This window comes from Pongo pygmaeus, chromosome 8, assembly GCF_028885625.2.
Source record: "Pongo pygmaeus isolate AG05252 chromosome 8, NHGRI_mPonPyg2-v2.0_pri, whole genome shotgun sequence".
In the NCBI taxonomy this organism is placed as follows: domain Eukaryota; kingdom Metazoa; phylum Chordata; class Mammalia; order Primates; family Hominidae; genus Pongo; species Pongo pygmaeus.
Genome location: NC_072381.2, coordinates 108,719,556 through 108,744,098, shown reverse-complemented (window position 1 = coordinate 108,744,098; position 24,543 = coordinate 108,719,556). Strand labels below are relative to the sequence as shown.

The window sequence follows — 24,543 nt, the reverse complement described above, 5'->3', positions numbered from 1 at the left end:
ATCATGCCCAAGGGATCAGCTAGGTACTACCACAGACACACAAGAGCAGTTCAGAGGAGGTAGGTCAGCGCTTCCAGGAGGGACAGCAGGGTTGCATCTCTAAACATTTCATCTAAAATGGCAATTAGTAGTCCAAAACCATAATATACAGAATCTTAGAGGTAGAAAGGATCTCAGCAAAAATCCAGTCAAAAATTTTCCCACGACAGATGTCTGCCTTTGATAACGTGGCATCATAGCCGTCAGAGCTGGACAGAACCTCAAGGGACCGTCTACCTTTAGGCAAGTAATTTATCATAGGTTTGGCCACAATAAAACACATTTAAAACCACAACCTCATTATCTAAGCCTCAAGAGAAACCAGAGATGATCCTGGTTGTCTCTAGGACTCATTCTTTGTCTTCTCCCAGGCCCAGGGCGTGTTTGTGCCGTGCAGTGGTTGTGAGTGGTTGGGAATTTAGGCAGGTAGGTGCTGGTGGCTGGGACAGCTGAGACAGGAGAGGGCAGTTACTGTTTTCCAGTCTCTGCCTCCAAGGGCATCTACTCTACTGTCAGTTGACTACTGGATGCAGCTGAAATCTGTCTCCTCAAGTTTAGTTTATTCAGGCTATTAAAACGGTCTTAAAACTCAAATTGGCTGGGTGCGGGGGCTCACTTTGAGAGGCCAAGGCAGGCAGATCACTTGAGCCCAGGAGCTTGAGACCAGCCTGGCCAACATGGTGAAACCCTGTCTCTACTAAAAACAGAAAAATTAGCCAGGCATGGTGACACAATGCCTGTAATCCCAGGTGCTTGAGTGGCTGAGGCACGAGAATCACTTGAACCCAGGAGGCAGAGGTTGCAGTGAGCCAAGATTGTGCCACTGCACTCCAGCCTGGGCGACAAAGCAAGACTCTGTCTCAAAACAAAACAAAACAAAACAAAACAGAGCCAAGATTGTGCCACTGCACTCCAGCCTGGGCAACAGAGTGAGACTCTATCTCAAAAAAAAAAAAAAAAAAAAAAAAAAAAAGGAAAAAAAAACAAGAGACCAATTTTTGCTGAACCAATGGCTAAGATACAGATTTAAAATATCCAGTGCCAATAGTGGTGTGAGAAATGGACAGTCATATTTACAGTTAATGGGGACATAAATTAGCACAGTCATTTTGGAGGGTATGTAACCCATCAATTTCACTTCTAGGAATTTATTTACCAAACATACTTACATTAGTATCCAAATATATGCGAAAGGGCCAGGTACCGTGGCTCATGCCTGTAAGCCCACCACTTTGGGAGGCCGGGGTGGGCAGATCAGCTGAGGTCAGGAGTTCAAGACCAACCTGACTGACATGGCAAAACCCAGTCTCTACTAAAAGTACAAAAATTAGCCAGGCGTCATGGCACATGCCTATAATCCTAGCTACTCGGGAGGCTGAGGCAGGAGAATTGCTTGAACTTGGGAGAAGGAGACTGCAGTGAGCTGAGATCGTGCCACTGCACTCCAGCCTGTGCACTGCACTCCAGCCAGACTCCGCCTCAGTTAAAAAAAGGCTGTGTCTCACGCCACTGCACTCCAGACTGTGTCTCACGCCACTGCACTCCAGCCAGACTGTCTCAATTAAAAAAAAAAAAAAAAAAAAAACCCAAATATATGTACAAAGATACTTCAACATTATTGTCTATCAAAAAAAAGTATTATCAATAGAGAATTGGTTACATAAATTTCAATTAAAAAAACCCCAGAATACTAAACAAACGTTTTAAAATAAGGTAAAAGGGCAAAATAGATTTTGATATATTAGCATAGAAAAGGAAAAAAATCCATGATAAACTGCTATGAGAAAAAAACAGTATATCAAATGATATTCTTTTATTTATATAAAGAAAAACTATATATATATGCATTAAAGTCTAGAAAGACAGAAGTCAAAGTACATAATGGCAAAAAGTGGTAGAGAAACAGAGGGGTTACAGAAATTTTCATTTTCTATTTCATATACCTGTTTTTTCTGATAAAAAGTCATGCATTACAACAACTTTTTTTTTTAAATACACCAATTCCACAGACAGGTGAAAAGAGGAAGAACACTTCGCTTACCTGACAACCTTCTGGGGGACGAAGTCTTCCAGGGGCATCTCGGAGTAGGAGTCACTCATGTGAAATATACTGACTGTTCCTATCTTCCCAAAGGGGAAGGAGACTGTCAGCCCCTCATTGGGAGTCACCTTCACCACTCGGCCCATGGCCACTTCCCCTTCCTCAAGCTTGTGAGGACCTGGTGGAAGAACCAACCTGATTCAGGGAAGAGGAGATGAGCTAAGGGAGGAGCGGGAATGCCGGCCACACACAGGCTGGGGAAGGTGGAGGCTGCCCAGACTTGGGGTATCCGGGCTGAGTGATCCAGAACCATCTAGACTGAGATCACCCTGCCATGTAGCCAAGAACCCCAGGGCCAAGTGGTGGACAACTCCTTCCCAGGGACTCGACAAAAACACATGTGTAGGTAAAGGTAACCTGTGTAGGTAAAGGTAACTCAGAGAGCAGTGGAGTAACTGGGCCAGAGCAAAGCCCAAGAGAAAAACTGTTCCAAGAAGGTCCCACACCAGGCTTTCTGAGGATTCCAATACTGAAGGGGTCCTCCAACTTGAGCAATAGCTGAAAACCCATCCCACCCCTTCCTGCCGCTTCCCTTCCCCGACCAGGCACTGTTTCATTCCCACACCTATGAGGGACAGACATAAGAAGGCCTTGGAGGAATCTGGGCCAACAACGGTGGCCCTCAGGGCCTGGCCAACCCGGAACTTCTTATCTGGATGCTTCAGAACCTGGAAGGATAAAAAAACTCCTGTGATGCTTGAAGAAAGGCTGTCATTTATCCAAAACCACAGCATTTAAGTCTCCAAAGCAAGTATCTCCCAAACCAACCCTTAAATAAAGAACAAGATTCCTCAAATCCACTGTAAACTCACACACCAGACAATGAGCCAAGCTAGGGAATTTGGGTCCCCTCTCCAGGGATCTCAAGCACACTGACCTTGAAGCTCAGAGAAGTGAGCAATAAGGGAATTCTCCCCCGGATGTCTGGGGCAATCTCCACCTCAAGCCATTTCTTCACCACGTTGTACTGAGGGAAAAAAAGGAACCAGAGTAGGGCAAATACAAATACAAGGTTTCCCGCCATTAAAACTTTCCTAAAACCACAAGGTGGAAAGGGCCCCAGTATACTTTTCCAAGAGACAGGAATCCACCCTTCCATCCCACTGCCCTTGCCCAACCTCCGCTTCTCACCAGCTTCCCTCAGACTCCAGCTCAGAGCCTTTGCCAGCCTAGCAGAATGTGCATCTCTTCCAGGGTCTCAGCTGACCAGGAGGCAAGAGAGACTCCAGAGATGTCCTCAAGCTGGAGAACCAATCCCACAGACCTCTGCAGCCTCCTCCAAGCTCAGTTGTGCCCAGCGATTGTTAACCATCTCCAGAGGCCAATTTTTAATTTCTAAACCAATTTGGATTTGGATCCTTCACTGTTTATGCAGTGTCTTGCCCTAAATATGCACTCCAATTTTCTCTTTTTTTTTTTGACGGCTCTGTCTCCTAGGCTGGAGTGTGTGGCGGCAATCTCGGCTCACTGCAATCTCCACCTCCTGGGTTCCAGTGATTCTCCTGCCTCAGCCTCCAGGGTAGCTGGAATTACAGGCGTGTGCGCCCCAGGCCCAGCTAATTTTTTGTATTTTTAGTAGAGATGGGGTTTCACCATGTTGGCCAGGCTGGTCTCGAACTCCTGACCTGAAGTGATCCACCCACCTCGGCCTCCCAAAGTGCTGGGATTACAGGCATGAACCACCATGCCTGGCCATAAATACGTACTCCAATTTTCAAGTCAACTTAACAAATCATTTATCGAGCAGCTGCTATGTACATGGCATCATAATGACAAATAAAAGCCAGGGCCTGCCTTTAAGGAGATTACAGCCTACAAGCAGTAAGTCAAATCGGTGGGCAAATAACTACAACAGCAAGCAACATGTAGGAAGTACAACATGCTACAGGAACTAGTAACGAGGGAAGGTTATCTGTGCTGAACCTTGATGGGCAGTAGGCAATTGGAATAGAAGGTACTCCAGATGTAGAAACCAGCATGAATAAAGACAGGAAGGGAAAAAGACAGAGAAGCTTTTCAGAATGACTACAACACAAGGTGCAAGGAAGGTCAGATTATGAAGAGCCTTATCTGCCACGCTAAGGCATCTGGGGCGTATGAATGTCTATAGACAATAGGTAACTGAAGGGATCAAGCATCAGTGACGAACATGCTCAAAGATGCTCATCGAAGAGGAATCTGGCAACAATGGAGAGGTGTTATTCTTCAAGGTCAAACCCAATCCAGCTGCCTCTCCTACATGTTTCAACCAGTACAGGCTGCTTTCTTTCCTTTTTGAACTCCTGTTCCAGCTGGGGTTGGAACACATAATCTGGCACCCAATTTTATGTTGTTTTACAGTGCACCTGAATTTCATGAAAAGCATGAATCTAAAATCCAAATTATATACATTTATATTCTAAATCTTGCCCTATATTTTACTTTCCATTTCTGCAATTAACCTACCAACATATTGAATTATGAGCTGCTTGCTAATTGTGTGTAAGCCATATTTTAGCTCCCTAATTAGACCAGAAGTTCTCTAGTGGCAGAGGCCATGTACTATCTCCACAAACCCAGCATGGTAGCACAGACTCAAATGGCTTTCTCTGCTAATGGCTTTTCTCTCCAATGTTACGACTTTTTTCCTGAAAGAAGAATGACATCTCATTGCCGAGTGGCAAAACTACTTACCTTCTTTAAGAAGCAAGTAACAGTCTGGCCGGCCTGGTACTGTTTAATCTTCTCCATGGGGCTAACAGAGTGAGTGTTAAGAGCAGTGTGGCCATCCTCCAGCTCACTGTTTGCAGAAAGTAAATGTAAAGAGTAAACCTACCTCTGGATAAGACTTTGAGTTTGAAACCATCTCTCCCAAGTGGCCACGGATTGACTGTACGGGACTCCCCTACTCATACCCACCCTCCAAGGCTTTGTTTCTCTCTTCAAAGGGGAATGTCCACAATACTGGCCCGAGGCTAATCTTTTACATTTCATTCATCTACTTATGAACAAGCTGCTTTTAAAGCAGGTAGCCCACAATAGCCTTTATAAACTCAGGAAACAAAATTGTTTTACTTCTTTCATAATACTTTGGCTGTTGCTTTAATTTGCAAAACTGCATTCAAAAATTCTCTCACTGAATTTGACAACTGTGTGAGTTCAGCAGGGTAGATATTAAGCCCATTTTATGCTATTGAACCAGGAGTTAAAGTCAGGGCTTCGGACTCAAAATCCAGGGCTCTCTGCCCTATGCTACCCTTCCATTAGCATTTTTTTTTTTTAAATAAAATGAGCATTCATTTATTCAAGTAATTTTTTTTTCTTTTTTTTGAGACAGAGTCTTGCTTTGTCACCCAGGCTGGAGTGCAGTGGCACAACCTCGGGTCACTGCAACTTCCACCCCCCAGGTTCAAGTGATTCTCATGTCTCAGCCTCCCAAGTAACTGAGATTACAGGCACCCGCCATCACACCCAGCTAATTTCTTTGTATTTTTAGTAAAGACAAGGTTTCACCATGTTGGCCAGGCTGGTCTCGAACTCCTGACCTCAAGTGATCCACTGGCCTTGGCCTCCCAAAGTGCTGAGATTACAGATGTCAGCCACGGCACTCAGCCTTTGATTTTCTTTTTTCTTCTCAGAAAAGCCACAAAGGGATGTAGCCTGAAAGTTGTCAGTCCACAATCACCTCAAAGGAATCACAGAACTGCCACCCCTGCTTACCAATTCAAATAATTTCTAAGCCCAAATGAACCAAACTGGTACAAGTAATGTTAGTAAATTTGTAAAATACAATAGCAAGTGTTCCCAACTGCAGAAAATGGGAACTTTCCTATCTAGTAAAGTAAGAATTGCCCCAGCACTTTGGGAGGCCAAGGCGGGTGGATCACCTAAGGTCAGGAGTTTGAGACCAGCCTGGCCAACATGATGAAACCCTGTCTCTACTAAAAATACAAAAAATTAGCTGGGCGTGGTGGTGGGTGCCTGTAATCCCAGCTACTTGGGAGGCTGAGGCAGGAGAATCACTTGAACCCAGGAGGTAGAGGTTGCAGTGAGCTGAGATTGTGCCATTGCACTCTATAGCCTGGGCAATAAGAGCGAAACTCCATCTCAAAAAAAAAAAAAGAGAGCGAAAGGACTTGAGTAGACATTTCTCCAAAGAAGATATACCAATGGCCAACAAGCAAATGAAAAGATGCTCAACATCACCAATTACCACAAAAAGCAAATTAAAGGCACAATGAGATATCACCTTACACCCGTTAGGATGGCCACTATTAAAAAAAGAAAAAAAAAACAGAAAATAACGAGTGTTGGCAAGGATATAGAGAAACAGAAACCTTTGTGCACAGTTGATGAGAATGTAAAATGGTACAGCGACTATGGAAAACAATATGGAAGTTTCTCAAAATATTAAAAATAGAATTACCATACGATCCAGTGATCCCACTTAAAGGTATATACTCAAAAGAACTGAAATCAGGATCACAAAGAGATATTTGCACACTCACGTTCAATGCAGCACTATTCACAACAGCCAAGAGGCACAAGCAACCTAAATGTCCGTTGACCAATGAGTGGATAAACAAAATGTGGCATATATACCTACAATGGAATATTATTCAGCCTTGAAATGACTAGATATGCCAACACAATGGCTCATGCCTGTAATCCCAGCACTTTGGGAGGCCGAGGCAGGCAGATTGCCTGAGCTCAGAAGTTTGAGACCAGCCTGGGCAACAAGGCAAAACCCAGTTTTTAAAAAAAAAATACAAAAATTAGCTAGGCATGTTGGTGCGTGCTTGTAGCCCCAGCTACTTGGGGGGCTGAGGGAAGCGGAACACTTGAGCCCAGAAGGTCAAGGCTGTAGTCAGCCATGATCACGCCACTGCACTCCAGCCTGGGTGACAGAGCAAGACCCTGTCTCTAAAAAAAGAAAAAGGAAAAGACAGGACATTCTGACACATGCTGCAAAATGGATAAACCTTAAAGACATTACACTAAGTGAAATAAGCCAGTCACAAAAGGACGCATACTGTATGTGTTCCATTTATATGAGTGAGGTACTAGAATAGTCAAATTCACTGAGATGGAAGGGGAAATGGTGGTTGCCAGGGGCAGAAGAGAGGGAGAAGCAGATTTGCTGTTCAGTAGGTATAGTTTCAGTCACACAAGACGAAAAACTTCTAGAGATTTTCTGTACAACATGCATTTAGTTAACAACGCATGTTGTTTCAGGTAATGTATACCTGAAAATTGTTGAGGGTAAATGTATGTGTTATAGTAATTTTAAAAATTACTATAATTTTTTAAAATGAGAGATGAGGACACAGATACATATAAAAGGAAGACCATGTGAAGACATGGGGAGAAGATGGCCATCTGTAAGCCAGGGAGAGAGGCCTTAGAAGAAACAAAACCTGTCAACACCTTGATCTCAGACTTCTAGCCTCCAAAACCGTGAGAAAAGAAATTTCTGTTATTTAAACCAAACCAAACCCACCATATATACTGATAGCGTTATCCTTTGTTCTTTTCCTGAAGTGATTTGAAACTTCCTCTCCAAAAAGAGCAACCCCCCAAAAACGAAGGGTTGGCAGTACTGAATGGGGACCTATGAGAAAACTCACTGGCTAACAGGAATGCCAGAGACACCTTTTAAGACTCCTGAATGGCCTTGCCTCTTTCCTCTCAGCCCTCCAGAGGAGTAACCAGGTAAGATGAATCTTAACCTTGAGTGCCCCTCAACACCTCTGAACTCAGCTCTAGAACAGACAGCATTCTCTTTGTGAACGAGATCCCCATAAGAAATGAGGAATAAAAATACAGCTATAATTCCTCCGTTAAGTCAAAACTGTCAGTTAAATGTTTTTCATCCTGACTTCAAAATATTTATTTTAAAACATAAGCATGAGAAATATCACTATGTTTCTCAAGAGCCTTGAGATTAAAACAAGTCACAGTACAACAAAGGTCCATGGAGGAAGTGGAAGATGTCTGGCCATCTGTCTGGGAGTGTGTCTGGCCATCTGTCTATCTGTTATTATAACTCTACATCTCCCACCTCCTTAACAAATTCACTCAATTCCTGACGTGGCCCACTCTGCTACAGCCAAGTACCCCAACTCTGGCTCATACCACAGTCTTCCAACACCAGCGGTGTTAATGAGGGGTTCCTCAGTACTCCTAGGATCAAAAACCATTTAGGATCTCAGTGTTCCCACAGAGTTCACTGACTCATCCCCCATATATCTGTTAAATTAAGATATCTACACTTAGTTTGAATAAACTACTTAACCTCAACCCTAATTAAGGGTTTAATTAAAACAAGACATCACATGTCAGAGGTGAAGATACTGCAGGCTGAAACCATTAATATGAAGAGGTTTCTTCATTTTTCCAACAAAGACTGGAGAGTAAACACAATCAACATCTACAAAACTAAGAAACCACAGAGTTAACAAATAGGAATGTAATTCATCCCCCAAATCTTATTATTCTGAAACTTTAGTTTAGGGCTTACTTTGAAGTTCCAGAAGTGTTATTAGCAACTGAAACTCAATGTACCAGGAATACTTCGTTTTTTTTTTTCTTTTGAGACGGCTTTCGCTCTTGTTGCCCAGGCTGAAGCACAATGGCGAGATTTTGACTCACTCCAACCTCCGTCTCCCAAATTCAAGCGATTCTCCTGCTTCAGCCTTCCAAGTAGCTGGGATTACAGGCGCCTGCCACCACACCCGGCTAATTTTGTATTTTTAGTAGAGATGGGGTTTCACCATGTTGGTCAGGCTAGTCTGGAACTCCTGACCTCAAGTGATTCACCTGCCTCAGCCTCCAAAAGTGCTGGGATTACAGGCGTGAGCCTCTGTGCCCGGCTCTGGAAGTTACTTTGGAGACCATTCTGTAAATCTCTAGGTGCATTAAGATTTACAACCTGGCTGGATCCCAGGACTGAGCCACAGAACCTATCTTAATTAAGGTCACACGCATCTAGCTTCATTCACTAAGGGTCTATCAATCTGAGTGGCTGGGTTCTTTTAGAGAACTCCTCGTTCTCCCCACAGAGTATCTCATGCAACACTCTTCTCTTCAGAATCTACCCCAGCATGACCTGAAATTCCAGCTCAGCCTCCAGCCCACCACGCAGTCGTCCAGGTTGAAATAACAGGTATTCTTGGATACATGTTGCTTATTTAGGGAATTACTGAGTTATAGAAAAATGGGTTGAGAGCAAAAATGTTTCTTTTTGTGACAGGCTGACAAAAAGAACTGAAACCAGGGTTTAAATTGATACTTAAAACCTGTACACAGCTTTTGCATTAATTTTCATATGATCCCTCTAGCCCTAGGAGAACCAAATAGCCCCACTAGAGAAACAAGAAAACTTGCACAGAGAAAGGCAAAAATAAATCCTAACACTGGTAAAATCAAGATTCGAACTCAGGTTTCCTAATTCCAAAGCCCAGTGCTCCTTCCGTAAGACAGTGTTGCTAATGTCCCCCTCACCTTGGCCGAACACTCAGCTCCGGGATGGTTCGAACAAATCTGGGGTGACTTATTGGGAGATACCTGGAGAAACAAATAAGCTGAATCATTTCTCTTCATCTCTGTAACACAGTAATCTGTAGGTCAGGATTTCTCCCTACTCTCCACCAAACCAAGCTCACAAAAGCACGCTGTTCCACTGTCACACCACCACTGAAGGTAGATGTGTCAGGCTGAAGGTTTCCATTCCCAACCTTTGCAGTTAATAGTAAGGAGCAGGCTTATCTGATTTTTTTTTTTCTTTTCTGGGACAAGATCTCACTCTGTCACCCAAGCTGGAATGCAGTGGCGCAATCATGGCTCACTGTAGCCTCAATCTCCTGGGCTCAAGCAATCCTCCCAGCTCAGCCTCCCAAGTAGCTGGGACTACAGGTGTATGCCACCATGCCCAGCTAATTTTTATTTTTATTTTATTATTTTTTTTTTTGTAGAGATGGGGTCTCACCATGTTGCCCAGGCAGGTCTTTAACTCCTGGGCTCAAGTTTTCCACCTCCCTCATCGTCCCAAAGTGCTGGGATTACAGGGTTCAGCCACTACGCACAGCCTCATCTGATTTTTTTTTTTTTTTTGAAACGGAGTCTCACTCTCTTGCCCAGGCTAGAGTGCAATGGCACGATCTCAGCTCACTGCAACCTCCGCCTCCCGAGTTCAAGTGATTCTCCTGCCTCAGCCTCCCAAGTAGCTGGGACTACAGGCACTGTGCCCGGCTAATTTTTGTTTTTTCAGTAGACGGGGTTTCACCATGTTGGCCAGGCCGGTCTTGAACTCCTGACCTCAGGTGATCCACCTGCCTCAGCCTCCCAAAGTGCTGGAATTACAGGCGTGAGCCACTGTGCCTGGCCTGATCTTTTAGGATTGTCATATCAGATCCTGAAAACAATTTTCCTTACAGTCTATATACTCCAATTCTTTCGTTCTAAAAATAAGGAAACTGAGGTCTTTATTTAGAGGATAAATGACTTACTGAAGACCCCATAGTTAGCTACTGAAATTAATATGCAAATTATTGGCCAGACTTTGAATTCTTTTTTTGCTGTTCTTGTTATAGCAAGAATTTCTGCTACAGTAACATGCGGCACTAGATTTAAAGTAAATGAAGATAATTAAAGTGGGAGGTGGAGAACGGATTATGACAACTGCAGATGTATACAGCGCAGTAACTGAGGCAGGCAACCCACTAGGCAAAGAACAGACTACACGTTCTCTCTTTCAGTCTTCACCATGGCCCTACAAGGTAGTTGCTACCATGACTCTCACGTTACAAATTAAGACAATAAAATTTGGAGTTAAGTAACTACTGCCACATGGTCACAGTTAATCTAGAATTCAAACCCGCATCTGACTCCAAACCCATGTTCTTAACAACCACACCATATATTCCATATTTTTAAAAAGAATCATGCACTGTAATCCCAGCACTTTGGGAAGTGGAGGTGGGCAAATCACGAGGTCAGGAGATTGAGACCATCCTGGCTAACATGGTAAAACCCCATCTCTATTTAAAACACAAAAAGTTAGCCGGGCGTGGTGGCGGGTGCCTGTAGTCCCAGCTACTTGGGAGGCTGAGGCAGGAGAATGGTGTGAACCCCGGAGGCGGAGCTTGCAGTGAGGCGAGATCACACCACTGCACTTCAGCCTGGGTGACAGAGCAAGACTCCGTCTCAAAAAAAAGAAAAAATAAAGAATCATGCAAAATAATTCTTTGGTGAATGCCTTTGGTTAACTAAAAGAGAATCTGACTTACATGCAACTTTTTGGAGCCGACCTACTTTCCCAGTCCTCCCACAACAACAACAATCTCCCTCGAAGCCAGCCCACCCCCGAGAGCCTCCATACTTGAATGTCTTCATGTCTCGCCCGCCAATCACTCGGGCAGTGACCATCTTCCCAACCTTCAGCTTGGTAGTAGGAGAGGTGCCTTCTGGAACATCATCTAGAATGTGGGAGGCATGGATACAGCCAATGATGCCATCTTCCAGAGTCACAACCACATGGGTGGGCTTAATGGACTTGACAGTCCCTGTGACCATGTCCCCGATGGAGAGAGTGTGCTTCTTTATGGTCCCTACAGTCAGAGCTGGATCCACTTCTTCATCCTCATCAACTGTCTCAGAGTCCTTCCGGGTCGGCCTCATGGTCCTCTTGGCAGCCGGCCCCTCCACAGCCAAAAGAAGGCCAGTCACTCCTGGTTCTGTGGTCTTGAGGGTTAGGGAGACACCCTGTCCCACCTGCAATTTCTCTGAGTCAAAGCGGAAGGTGTCGTTGAGGTGAGAGGTCAGGGAGAAAGCTGCCAGGTGGCCAGTCTCTACCAAGGAGGCGATGGCAAAGGACTTCTCCAAGTGCTGCACAATCGCCTGGTGTTCGCTGCCTTTCCTCAGCTACAAGAGAGAAAAGCCACCATCTCTGCTTTCCTTACACAGCATGGTCACTCACTCATGGCCCCACTGGGCAGGGTGTGGCTGAGGAAACCCTCTGAGGTTCCAAGGCTGGCGAACCCAAGGCTGGTCTGAGCTGGAACAGACTAGCCTTCACTCCCTGGACCTAGCTTTCCTCTCCTGTACACTAAACTCATGGGGCTGCCTCTGAATTACCTTGGCTTGGTCTTTGTTTTGCTTTGAATTTAAATCGCAAGACCCTATCCTAGATCTAGTAAATCTGAATTTTACAAGTTATTGAGATAATTCTGATGCACAGCCTTGCAACCTCCAACAGCTCTCTCAGCTTAGAGACACTGTGGTTCCTGACTCTGTCCTGCAGCTCCCCCACCCCCAATTTAATCACTCTTCCACCCAAGCAATGAATAGAGTCATTACTGAGAGCTTATTTTGTGCAAGGCACCTAGCCTCTCTTTCCTCAAAATCCAAAATGTGCTCATGCTCTTGTATGCCCAAGCTTCCCTTAGGTGATAAAATGGTACAGGGTCCTGCTAGAAAACTGAATGAGAAGTTAGTATTGCTTTCCGTTCTCTGTCTATCCTAAACTCTTAACATTGTCAGCAACTAGAAATTAAGGATTATATCTATACTGCACCATACTCTATGCAACTAGGTGCCTAATAAGTGCTTTAGACAATAACCAAATATATTCATCACCCAGAGAAAAATAATAATTTTTCCCTCAAACCCATTCTTATGTCACACAAAAGTGTCCAGAAGATAAGGCAGGCGAGGGTGTGGATGCACAGCCTGGAGGTCTCAACTGCCCACAGACATGCTGTTTGGCTCATGGGATGTTTTTAAAAAAATAAGTTTCCAACATTTTCAGCTTTTATTTCAAATAAAAATCCAAATTCTGCCTTCTCTTAAAAATCAAAGATTTAGCAGCAGTAGCCCCAGATTCCCACCCGGCAACAACTGGGCGGGACTGAACAGTCTCAGCCCCACGTGGGCTGGGCATGCACTCTCCAGCCCATCAGAGTCCCAGGCCAGCCACTCCCTGCCCACACAGCCAGCTCCACTCCTGCACACACTATTTATCTGTCTAGCCCTAAAGATGGAGTGCCCATGTAACTTATCACTGGAACCAGAACAGAAGTCAGCACTATGAACCACACCAGGACAAGAGGTCTAAACTGGGGGTGTCCTGGATCCATCCAGACATAGGGCTACCCTTGCTACAGGCATCTGAGTTGGAATCCCTGAACTGGAGTGGGGTTGAAGGGTACATCATGTGAAACCATGGAAATGGAAGTCAGGAGCAAGCTTACCTTTTTAGCTTTTCTATTCACCAAGTCCTGGTGAAGGGAAACGTGCACTTCCAACTTCAAAAGATCAACATTTAAGATTACAACCTTCTTTTTCTGCCCAGATTCCACCTCCTGCCCTGCAGTGCAGAACCACAGTGTGATTATCCTTCTGGAACAGGGTGAAGGGAGAGCAGCACCTCTCACATGGAGTTGCTACCCCTTAGATCCAAAAAAAGCAAAGAGGACACATGTCCTGGGTCCATAATGGCCATAATTAGGGAAATCAAGGGTCTATCTCCCATAGTTCAAGTTCAGGTAGGCCTTAATTTATGTAACCTAATATATAAAAATCTAGATTTACCCAATTGTAACAATTAAAGGATTCGGACCTAAGCCTTTGCATTCACACAAGATAGGCACGCCAAAAATCTCTACTCAATCAACTCATCTACCCTAAGTATTTAGAAATTCTATATCCAGGAAAGGGAGCAATGGGCAAATGGTCCTCCCACCAACCACAATGGGTAAGACAGAAGCACTCACCTGCGCGATGGTATCTGCTGGCTCTCAGGACCAGGTCAGGCACTGGACCCCCACTGAATACCACAGAGCCATCTTCCAACACCTCCTGCACCACTAGGTCAAGAAACATTCCCGGGGTCATCTCAGCCAGCGTCTGGATCAACACAGAGTCTGCCAGAGACCCAAGGGAAACACGGATTAGTACCATGAAACAACACTCTCACTGTTCTTTTCCTCTGGCAGTGTGCTATCACCACGGAGGACAGTGGAGCACTGGAACCACTGAGAAGGTAAAATCACTTTTTGCAAAAATGTTCAGTATCCATGAAAACTCTTGTCACAAGCAGACAGACCTAATCCCCCTGCTAATAATCCTACCTGACCATAATTCATGGGAGTAGCCAACAAATACCAGGAAGACAGGCTTTCCTTTGGTTTCTGAATTTTCACTGTCCCCTCTCAAGCCTCCTGCTATGAAATTCCATTAAAGTTACAACCACCCCACACAATGGTTCAAAGTCTAAGAGGGTCAGAATAATAACCCCTCACAAAGCCTGGCAAGTCTCAGTTCCATTTCATCTGCTGAATAAAGGAATGAAAGGTGAAAAGGCGAGTGAATTCACAACAAATGCAAATATAAAGCCACAGAACTAAGGGAAATTTTTACTCTGGACTGGGAGTGGGGAGAAGGGGACATCTAGGATGCTTGTAATCCTTTATCTTAAAGGGATGTAATATAAACATTTATTGAGCTGCACACATAGTAACTGTGCACTTTTGCCGGGCGCACTGGCTCACGCCTGTAATCCCAGCACTTTGGGAGGCCAGGGCGGGTGGATCACTTGAGGTCAGGAGTTCGAGATCAGCCTGGCCAACATGGCGAAACCCCGTCTTCTCTAAAAACACAAAAATTAGCCAGGCATGGTGGCGGATGCCTGTAATCCCAGCTACTCTGGAGGCTGAGGAAGGAGAATCGCTTGAACCTGGGAGGCGGAAGTTGCAGTGAGCCAAGATTGTGCCACCGCACTCTAGCCCGGGCGACAGAGTGCGACTTGGTCTCTAATAATAATAATAATAATAATAATAATAATAATAATAATAAAAAAATTGTGCACTTTATGCAGGTCATACTTGGATTAAAAAAAAAGTTAACCAAAAATTTTTTTTCTTATGTTCTGGGAAGCCCAACAACTCACCTAACAACAGGTGTAATTTACAACATATCCTCCCACCCCTGGCGCACCTCCCCTGCCCCACAGGTGCCCCACCTCGGTTGCTCATGAGGCTGCGCACGCCCTGCAGCTCCTCCAGGCACTGACTCAGGAGAAGGAGGCTGGTGGTGGCCAAGTCCCCCAGACCGCAGTCCGACAGCCGCAGTGACAGCAGCATCCGCTGCTTCTCCTCATCCACATTGGTCACCTTTGCCACTACTGTCTGGCCCTCAACAAAGTGGTCACTTGTGGAGGTCACAAATTTGTCACTCATGATCTGAAGAGAAGAATAGGCAGGAGATGAGAAGAGGAAAGCTCTTCATTAAGACAACCCACTTGATGTCCCTGGAAAGGGGTATGTGAGTGGGGGGAAATGGGGCCCAGGAAGCTCCCCCAAGCCCTCTCTGAAAACAGCTCTACTCCCCTTCCATAAAAACAGAGCCTCCGGATTGGCTGGGAGCGGTGGCTCACGCCTGTAATCCCAGCCCTTCGGGAGGCCGAGGCGGGTGGATCATGAGGTCGGGAGTTCCAGACCAGCCTGACCAACATGGTGAAACCCTGACTCTACTAAAAATACAAAAATTAGCCAGGAGTGGTGGCATGCGCCTGCAATTCCAGCTACTCGGGAGGCTGGGGCAGGAGAATCACTTGAATCCGGGAGGCAGAGGTTGCAGTGAGCCGAGATTGTGCCACTGTACTCCAGCCTGGGCGACAGAGTGAGACTCCATCTCAGAAAACAAAAACAAAAACAAACAACAACAACAACAAAAAACAGAGCCTCCAGGAGAGGGCACCCAGTCAAGAAGGCACATTCACGGCAAGCCAGGCAGACACCAGGGCTGTCCTCACCCCTAACAACCCACAGGAACCTTCTGCCCCTCACTGGGCTTGTTTCTGGGGCCCTCCCCTCTGCTCCCATTTTTAAAATGTTTCTGGCAGGGGATGCAAATGAGATTTTCCCAGGCAAAACACCAGGGAGACAGGCCTACAGAGGGGAAGAAATACTGATAAATGATCTGCAGCAGCAATCAGCTGCACGCCATTTGCTCGGCTGTCTTCCATGACTTTGGTGAGTCCCATCCCCCATCTAGGCCTCGGCTGCCATGCCAGGCACACCAGGAGGCTCTGCTAGGGGACTGCTGGCATTGTCCCCAACTGAAAGTGCAGGACTCAATGACATGGCGGTGGTGAGGGTAATAATTTCAAGGACATTCTGGTCCCTTAACAACTCAAAAACCTCAGAAGTCTGCAAAACCTGTACTCAGTAGCTCAGGATGATCAATTTCCCTGTCTAAATGTGCTGAGAGAATAAAAACAAGTGCAGTCATCTTCACACTGGAGACTAAGGCCTTCAATGTGTAGTGTGGAGTGGGAAAGGTGTCCCTTCCTCCAGATGGTCACATAGCTGGGCAAGAGGAACATGAGCCAAAAGCTCGGCTGCACTCACCCCTCCCAGGTGCCTTTATGTCACACACACACCTTAAGAGGTACCCCTGAAAATCTTTCAAAAGAGTAAAGTATCCTTGGCCGGGTGCAGTGGCTCACACCTGTAATCGCAGCACTTTGGGAGGCTGAGGCAGGTGGATCACTTAAGGTTAGGAGTTCAAGACCAGCATGGCCAACAAGGTAAAACTCTGTCTCTACTATTCAGAAAAAAAAAAAAAAAAAAAAAAGCTGGGCATGTTGGTGGGCACCTGTAATCCCAGCTACTTGGAAGGCAGAAGCAGGAAAATCGCTTGAACCCAGGAGGTGGAGGTTACAGTGAGCAGAGATCACACCACTGCAATGCAGCCTGGGCGACAGAATGAGACTGTCTCAAAAAAAAGAATAAAGTATCCTACTCCTCCCCACCCGCCCTCAGGTTCTGTGACCTTGTATCTCTCCTCAAAGCCCTTGTACATGGAGTTGAACTTACAGCTTTTGGGGCCAGTCCACTAAGACCTGAGGGGAACTGGATGAACACGCCATAGTCCTTGATGCTCTTCACAAAACCAGTGAGCAGCATTCCAGGATGGATTTCTGAGAAGTTCTTGGGATCCTGGCCACCTTCTACTGTGGAGACCAAGGCTGGCTTCCTGCAAAGAAGCTAGTGGTACTTCATCAAGGAATATTCCAGAAAGGGCAGATGAAATGTCCATCTCTCCCATCTCCTTTCTCCACAGAGAAAGACAGAACTGCAGGCCGATCTCTGCTCCTACAGCGATTCTCTAAGTGTGCAGACCAGCAGCATCAACATCGCCTAAAACTTCGGAGAAATGCAAGTTCTCAAGCACCACCTAGACCTACTGAATTAGAAACTTTGGTGTGGCCCAGCCATCTGCATGGCCCAACTGCACACTACAGCTGAGAATCACGGTTTTATTCCATTCCCGATTCACTAATCTGCAGATTACTAGAGGAGACCAAAAAGGGATGGCTCATCCCCCTGGTCTGGCAGCTGGATCAGCCATCACACAATCCTCCACCATTCCCTCTTCACACTGATGAACTCATTTTCCCTCCTCTGCCCATTTTTACTCCAAGGAGAATGAACTTTACATTCTGTGAGAAGAAGCTCCTTCAAAGCACCCATGCAAAGACCAAAGGGAATATTCCTGAGCCTATAACCCCAAGGGGAGAAGGCACAGGGGAAAAAAAAAGAGGAAAGGGGGACAGAAGCCACCTTATTAATTGTTCTAACCCAAGGGGCAAGCACTGAAAGCCCCAAGAAAACTAGATGTGCTCCCGAGCACCCCACTGGGCCTCCTTCTCCAGCCCCCGAGAGTCCCCCTCTCTGCAACCTTTCAGGCTACTCCGCCCTGACCACCGGCATCTGCTGGCAGCACTTACTCAGGCCTGCTCTTACTTTCCATAGCACAGGCTTCCTCACTGGTTTGGTTTTGTGGAGGTATTTCTGAGGTCAAATAGCTGTCTAATTTCCCCAGAATTTCCCATCCAAGCACCCATGGCCCCCCACCTTCCTCTGCTCCACACAGACCAGTCAAGGATACAACATGCCCCTCGCTCTGGCTCAGACACAGGACTCGGTGAAGGATGTCACCTGCCTGGAGCCAATGATGCAACAATGGGCCGTTGGCAACGTGGTCCGACAGATGAGATGTAGGGAGGAAAGCACGGATGTTGTGGGGCAGGACAGCCACCTCCAGCCCATCTTTGGTCTTCTCTAAAACCTTCACATCTACCAACTACCCAGGGAAGAGAAAGACAAAAATAGCACTTGTCATGAACAGAGAACAACTTGGTCTGGATCAGGCAGGGCTTGGAGGCATCAAACTCTGGCATCAAGGATCTCTAAGAGGCAGCTTTCTTCGAAACCCCACCCACCACCCCAACCACCCAGCATGCATGCATGTGTACATGCACCAGGACTCATGTGTGGACCCATCACACTCCTCTCTCAAGCCCCTCCACAGAGCCCCAGGAAAGCCAGAACTGCAGGCTGGCCCTAGGGACCCGAGAGGAAAGAGGTCAGCAGCCCACTGCTGAAAATCCTCACTGTAACAGGACTTTCATGGACAGCTTCCATTTGTTCTGACACACAGGAAGGAATGCATATGAGGTTCTCTCTCAAGAACCCCTCTAGCCCCAAAATCTTATCTAGCTACCTCTATCTTTCCGCTTCATGGGTTCCAATACGCCATGTGTTAGTGGTGCCCTGCTCTCTGCCACTGTAACATAAAATAGCTTGTCCAGAGAAGTCCACGCACCTGCCCAACGTTAATGGCTTTTCCTTTCTTCTGACTGTGTCCTGCAGGCTCTTTCTTTGGCTCTGGATCACTCGACAGCTTGAAGGATAAGAGCATCCTCTCTTTGGATGGCTCACAGTTCAACACGACAACCTTCACCACCTGGTGAGAAACCAAACAGGCTTGGCCAACTCCTCCCAGCAAGCCTTGCAGGCCCTGCAGCGTGCCCTCCACTACTGCTGCAGAGGCCTTGAGAGATCTACCAAGCCTTTGGATCAGATCAGGAGGCAGTGAAAAGAAGAAATAAACACTGAGAGGTACACAATCCCCCAGGGCAGCCTTTGGGATAAACGGAAGACATAAGTAACTTTTTTTGTACAATCTAAGTCTTAAAAATCATTTTTCTCTGTGAGGTGATGGAGATGCTAATTACCCTGGTTTGATCATTACGCATTGTAAGCATGTATTGAAATATCACATGGTGGCCAGGCTTAGTGGCTCAGGCCTGTAATTCCAGCACTTTGAAAGGCCAAGGCAGGCTGATCACTTGAAGCCAGGAGTTCGAAACCAGCTTGGCCAACATGGCGAAATCTCATCTCTACTAAAAATACAAAAATTAGACGGGCATGCCGGCACATGCCTGTAGTCCCAGCTACTTGGGAGGCTGAAGCACGAGAATCACTTGAGCCTGGGAGGTGGAGGTTGCAATGAGCTGAGATCATGCCATTGCACTCCAGCCTTGGTGACAGAGGGAAACTCTGTCTCAAAAAAAAGAAAAGAAAAGAAAAAAGAAATATCACATTGTACCCCATAAATATGTACAATTATTATCTATCTGTTTAAAGGAATAAAAAAGTGTTTTTCCTAGTGATACCAAGACTCACTAGTTTTACAGCGCTGCCCCCGTGTGGTGACACTGACCTCAAAACAATTTCTGATATGAGAGGCACAGGTTTATTACAGGTAAAGACTGACCTCTTCCATGCGTGCCTGAGATCCACCACCTTGCCAGCTTCTGCTGAACCCTGCCGAGGCTTTCTCTCTCTTCTGTTCCCCGTCTCCTCCATTTAGCCGGCTCACACCACTGCCCCATGTGCTCTCTTCCTCAGCCTCCTAAAGGCAGCCCCACTACTTACTGCTCCTTCGTATTTGTGTTTGCGGGGTCACCAAGGGTAAAGGGGACCTGTCTAGGGGAAGGGTTACCTGGCCAGTGTAAAAAACTCTCTCCGGGTCAGGGATATACTCGGTACTGAGCTCATGCTTGGGCACCAGTCCCTGCACATTGTTGTAGAACTTCACAATGCAGCCATAGTCCTTGACCCTGATGATGAAGCCATGTATCTGCAGACCAGGCTTGGCATCAGCATAGCAGGTAATGACAGGTAGTTTGGACTCAATCAGGGTTTTTTTCAGGGTCATCATCAGCTTCTTGGCTTCAGGGTCACAAAGCAAAACCTAGGGGAGGGACACAGGCTGTCATCAAGTTATCTGTTATCATGAGAGCCACTGAGCTGGTCTCTGCAACCTCTTAAACCCAAAAGCCACGGGGCCATTCCCCAAGAACCTGCTATAGCTTTTCCTCTAATCATCTCAGTGGCAGATTCTTCCTGCTTCCTGCTGTATGACAATCTGGAGCATACAAATCACTATTTCAAATGTAATTCCTCCCATAAATTGCTGCAAACTACCCTCTCCTGACCATGAAGCAACATTAATTATCTTACAGCACCTCTACGGAGTCTTGGTTACACTAACTTCTACACCATCTTGGCTCCTTCCTGGTGGGCTTTGCATCTAGTCTAACAGAACTAATGATGAACCAAGTTACCACCTTAGTACTGCTGTTTATTAGCTATGAAATAAGATGGAGATGCAACTGTCTTTCACCCCCTCAGAAGGTCATCTCCTTAAAGACAGAAAAACTATTTTTAACCCTTGATCCCACTACTGTAAAATTTTGCACCAATGGGCAATCATTACCTCTGCTGAGTCAATAATGATGAGATAAAATGAATACAGGAAAATCTAACATGCTGAGTGCCTGCCCGTGGAGCACTCTTGTGTGCATCATCATGTTGAATCTTCACAACCCTATGAAGCTTTCCTTGGGATTCGAGCCTTTGTCATAAATCACTCATGTTTTGGCAGCTTTGCCAGGGCTATTTCTGTGCCTGGAACACACCCTTTGCTCTCCCCAACCTTCCAAATGCTACCTATCCTTTCTAGTTCAAGTTCCACCTCTGCCAGAAATCTAGAAAACATTGTTGTCATACAGAGCTGAATTTGAAAACTGGTTCTGCCATGTATTAGCTGTGTGACTCCGGGCAAGATGGTTGGCTTTCCTAAGCTTTAATTTCCCCACCCACAAAATGAAGATAATAGTACTTAATTGTTAGGGTTGTTTCAAGGATTAAATGAAATAATGCTTGTCACATACCTAGCATAGAAACTGGCACAGAATACCTGTTAGTGGCAGTCGCTATTGATAACGTCAACAATTCTGGCTGCTCCAGCCCACCCTCACCTCCCCTTTCTCAGGTGTGACCACAGCACACAACGTGCACCAAGCCACATGGCAAAAGATCACAGGCTGGCTTGCTCTCTCGTCACGTATGAATATTTTAACTCCCAATTATACTACACAAAACGAGGACTCACTTTTCTCTTCCCAATGCCAGGTATAGCACAACACACACTGCAGACATTACACACACACTTTGTGGAAAAAGGCAGAAACTTCAGTTGAGAACTGCTCTCTTCCCATCTAGCCAAAACCCCAAGACCCTTCAGGAGGCTCACCCGGCACTTGACCTCATCCCCGATGTGGTACTTCTTCTCCGGATTCTTTATCAGGATGTCAGCCAGGTGCATGGGAGGTACCAGGCCCCTCATCTGCTCGCCCACCTTCACCAGCATCCCATATGACTTTATGGTTAGCACTGTGCCCTAGAGAATCCAAAGACAAGCTGCCGCAATGTCTCAAGAATGGCCTTTCCCCCACCTCTTACAACAAGGCATGTCACACCTCCCCTTCACAGCCACCTTCCTGGGCTAACTGTGCCTATTATTCCAGATGGCACATGGGTGAAGCACACACCCCACACTGAGCTGGATTATTCTGTCAGCTTTATTTATGGGAGGCTTCACATCTTTCAGTGCGAGCATGTGCTTTCTGTGTGCCTTAAAATATATTCCCCAAAGGAAGGGACTATGTCAAGGTCTCCTAAGGAATAAACTTTACATATAAAGGGAGCTGCTCGATTAGAGCCAAATGGTCGGAGAGGACAGGTACCTGGAACTGGCTTCTCACTAATATCCCAGGTAGATCAATAATCACAGGACTAACTTTTGATCTGTTCTACTAACCACCATCAAATCCCAAATCTCAGGATTTATGATCTACTGCCTTTGTGTAGCTGGGTGGTGCTAGTAAGATCTTACCTTGAAATTAATTATGAGTTACCCAAAGAAAGAGAAAGAAATTCTAGTCAGCAGGCAGAGGCAAGGAACATGATATTCAATGTGTTAACATGAGGACTAACGGGCTGACAGTCACCTGTGCGTGAACTAAAGAACGCCTGATGGTGAGGGAGTACTTAATTATATGATTGAGGTATTACCTTTACCACTGCCCCAGGTTCGATGTCATGATATCTAAGGTACTGAGCTTCAATAATAGACCTAAGACAAGGAGAAAACACAGAATTAAATAAACTAGGGCAGAGGTTGCCTAAAATTCAGGGCTACCACATGCTGGCAAGAAAAAAAACCCTCCCCAAGCACAGCCAGGAGAAACGGAATATGAACATGTACAGGTGCACATCTCTACACCCCTACCTGTTAATGACAGACTTACGTTCGTAGAGAGAGCAAGGCCAGTTCATCCATTTGGCTGTAATCAATAATTCTACACTTGTGAGTGTTCCCTGGCTTGAAGGCCTCAGGATTGAAGACGTTCTTAGAATCAGAGAGATGGCTGAGCTGCAAAGTACCAAGTGATTGAGGACAAGCCAGGGAAAACAGGTCTGAGCCAATGAGACCTTTCAGCCCATAGAGAGGACTCAACACTTATCATGTACCATAAAAAAAGTACTTTGATTGCCTGGTTAAGTAATTCTTCACACTAAAAAACTGCTCTTTATCATCACAGAATTTCAGCAAGGTCAGAGAAAGTCCATAACATAGGTCAGTTAACTGTGCCTAGTGCCTGTTTTTGTAAATAGAAGTTGTATTGGAATACAGCCATCCGTTCATTTACGTACTGTCTATGGCTGCTTTCATGCCATAACAGCAGCATTGAACAATTAGGACAGAGACTACAGGGCCCACAGCCTAAAGTATTTATGACATAGCCCTTTAAGAAAAACTGCTGGGCCCTGGTCTGGATCCTAACTCATCTTTATATTTATGGTTAATGGTTAATTTAACCATTAACCAAGTATCAGATATGGCAAGCTGGTTCTAAGGCATCCTAATACAGTCAACAGACGTTGTTCTAATCACTAAGAACAGGAATTAGAACTACAATATCCAAAAATTTTAAACTAGCATCAAGGGATGAAAGAAGCAGAAATGGCCCCCTGTGCTCCAAAAGTCCTTCCAGTGATAAGATCCCTGACCAAACAAAGAGGCCTCCTTACCCGGGCATAGGCCAGAACCCCATCCTTCAGTCTAAAGGTGGCCCCAGCCTTTTTGAAAAAACCCTGGACAGGAATATCATCCAGCACTGCTCCAAGTTTCTGGCAAGAGAGTCGGGTGAGTGGGCGTCCAGGTTGTAGGAAGATGGGGCGCAGGCTCAGGCGCACAACTCTGGTTCGAGGATGGACGCAGAGGATGCAGGCCCTCACCTAGACAAAAGGAAGGGCAGGGTGAGCAGGAGGAGGCACACAGGAGCACCCTAGAGCAGACCTTCCAGGCATCAAGCCTTTCCACATGCTAACCAGGTATGTGAGTACTCACATCCTTAGTATGTAAGTACTCAAACTGGCTTCCAAACTCAAGCAGCATGCAGAAAAGTCAAAATGTCCCACAGGGACTATGCATGACTAAACCAAAGCTTACTCAAGCCAGGTATGGGTGGCTCACACTGGTAATCCCAGCACTTTGGGGCACCAAGGCAGGTGGATCACTTGAGCTCAGGAGTTAGAGACCAGCCTGCGCACATAGTAAAACCCTGTCTCAACAAAAAATACAAAAATAGTCTGGGAATCATGGCTCACACCTGTAATCCCAGCACTTTGGGAGTCTGAGGTGGGCAGATCACTTGAGATCAGGAGTCTGAGACAGCCCAGCCAACATAGCGAAACCTCATCTCTAGTTTTAGCAAAAAAAAGTCAGGCTGGAAGCGGTGGCTGATGCCTGTAATCCCAGCTCTTTGGGAGGCCGAGGCAGGTAGCAGGCAGATCACGAGGTCAGGAGATCAAGGCCATCCTGGCTAACACAGTGAAATCCCGTCTCTACTAAAAATACAAAAAATTAGCTGAGTGTGGTGGCACACACCTGTAATCCCAGCTACTCAGGAGGCTGAAGCAGGAGAATCGCTTGAACCCAGGAGGCGGAGACTGCAGTGAGCCGAGATCGCGCCACTGCACTCCAACCTGGGCGACAGAGCAAGACTCCATCTCAAAAAAAAAATTAGCCAGGCATGGTGGTACGTACCTGTAATTCCAGCTACTCAGGAGGCTGAGGCACAAGAATCACTTAAAATGGGGAGGCAGAGGTTGCAGTGAGCCAACACTGTGCCACTGCACTCCAGCCTGGGTGATGAAGTAAGACTC

The 24,543-nt window shown here is 46.0% G+C and overlaps 1 protein-coding gene across 4 annotated transcripts in view; it reads right to left on the bottom strand.

Moving 5' to 3' along the window:
- Positions 1–24,543, bottom strand: part of PDCD11 (programmed cell death 11) — a 51,189-nt gene that overhangs the window by 9,305 nt on the left and 17,341 nt on the right. For all 4 annotated transcript variants that reach the window (XM_054436523.2, XM_054436524.2, XM_063670220.1 and 1 more), the window contains 17 exons: positions 23,407–23,613; positions 22,623–22,747; positions 22,387–22,447; positions 21,566–21,712; positions 19,970–20,221; positions 18,788–18,928; positions 18,071–18,265; positions 16,996–17,166; positions 15,138–15,357; positions 13,891–14,040; positions 13,369–13,484; positions 11,499–12,040; positions 9,623–9,685; positions 4,814–4,919; positions 3,018–3,107; positions 2,706–2,808; positions 2,081–2,258 (listed from right to left, as the gene is read on the bottom strand). In XM_054436523.2, the coding sequence (XP_054292498.1) occupies positions 2,081–2,258; positions 2,706–2,808; positions 3,018–3,107; positions 4,814–4,919; positions 9,623–9,685; positions 11,499–12,040; positions 13,369–13,484; positions 13,891–14,040; positions 15,138–15,357; positions 16,996–17,166; positions 18,071–18,265; positions 18,788–18,928; positions 19,970–20,221; positions 21,566–21,712; positions 22,387–22,447; positions 22,623–22,747; positions 23,407–23,613 (2,867 nt within the window). The remainder of the gene's footprint in view (positions 1–2,080; positions 2,259–2,705; positions 2,809–3,017; positions 3,108–4,813; positions 4,920–9,622; positions 9,686–11,498; positions 12,041–13,368; positions 13,485–13,890; positions 14,041–15,137; positions 15,358–16,995; positions 17,167–18,070; positions 18,266–18,787; positions 18,929–19,969; positions 20,222–21,565; positions 21,713–22,386; positions 22,448–22,622; positions 22,748–23,406; positions 23,614–24,543) is intronic.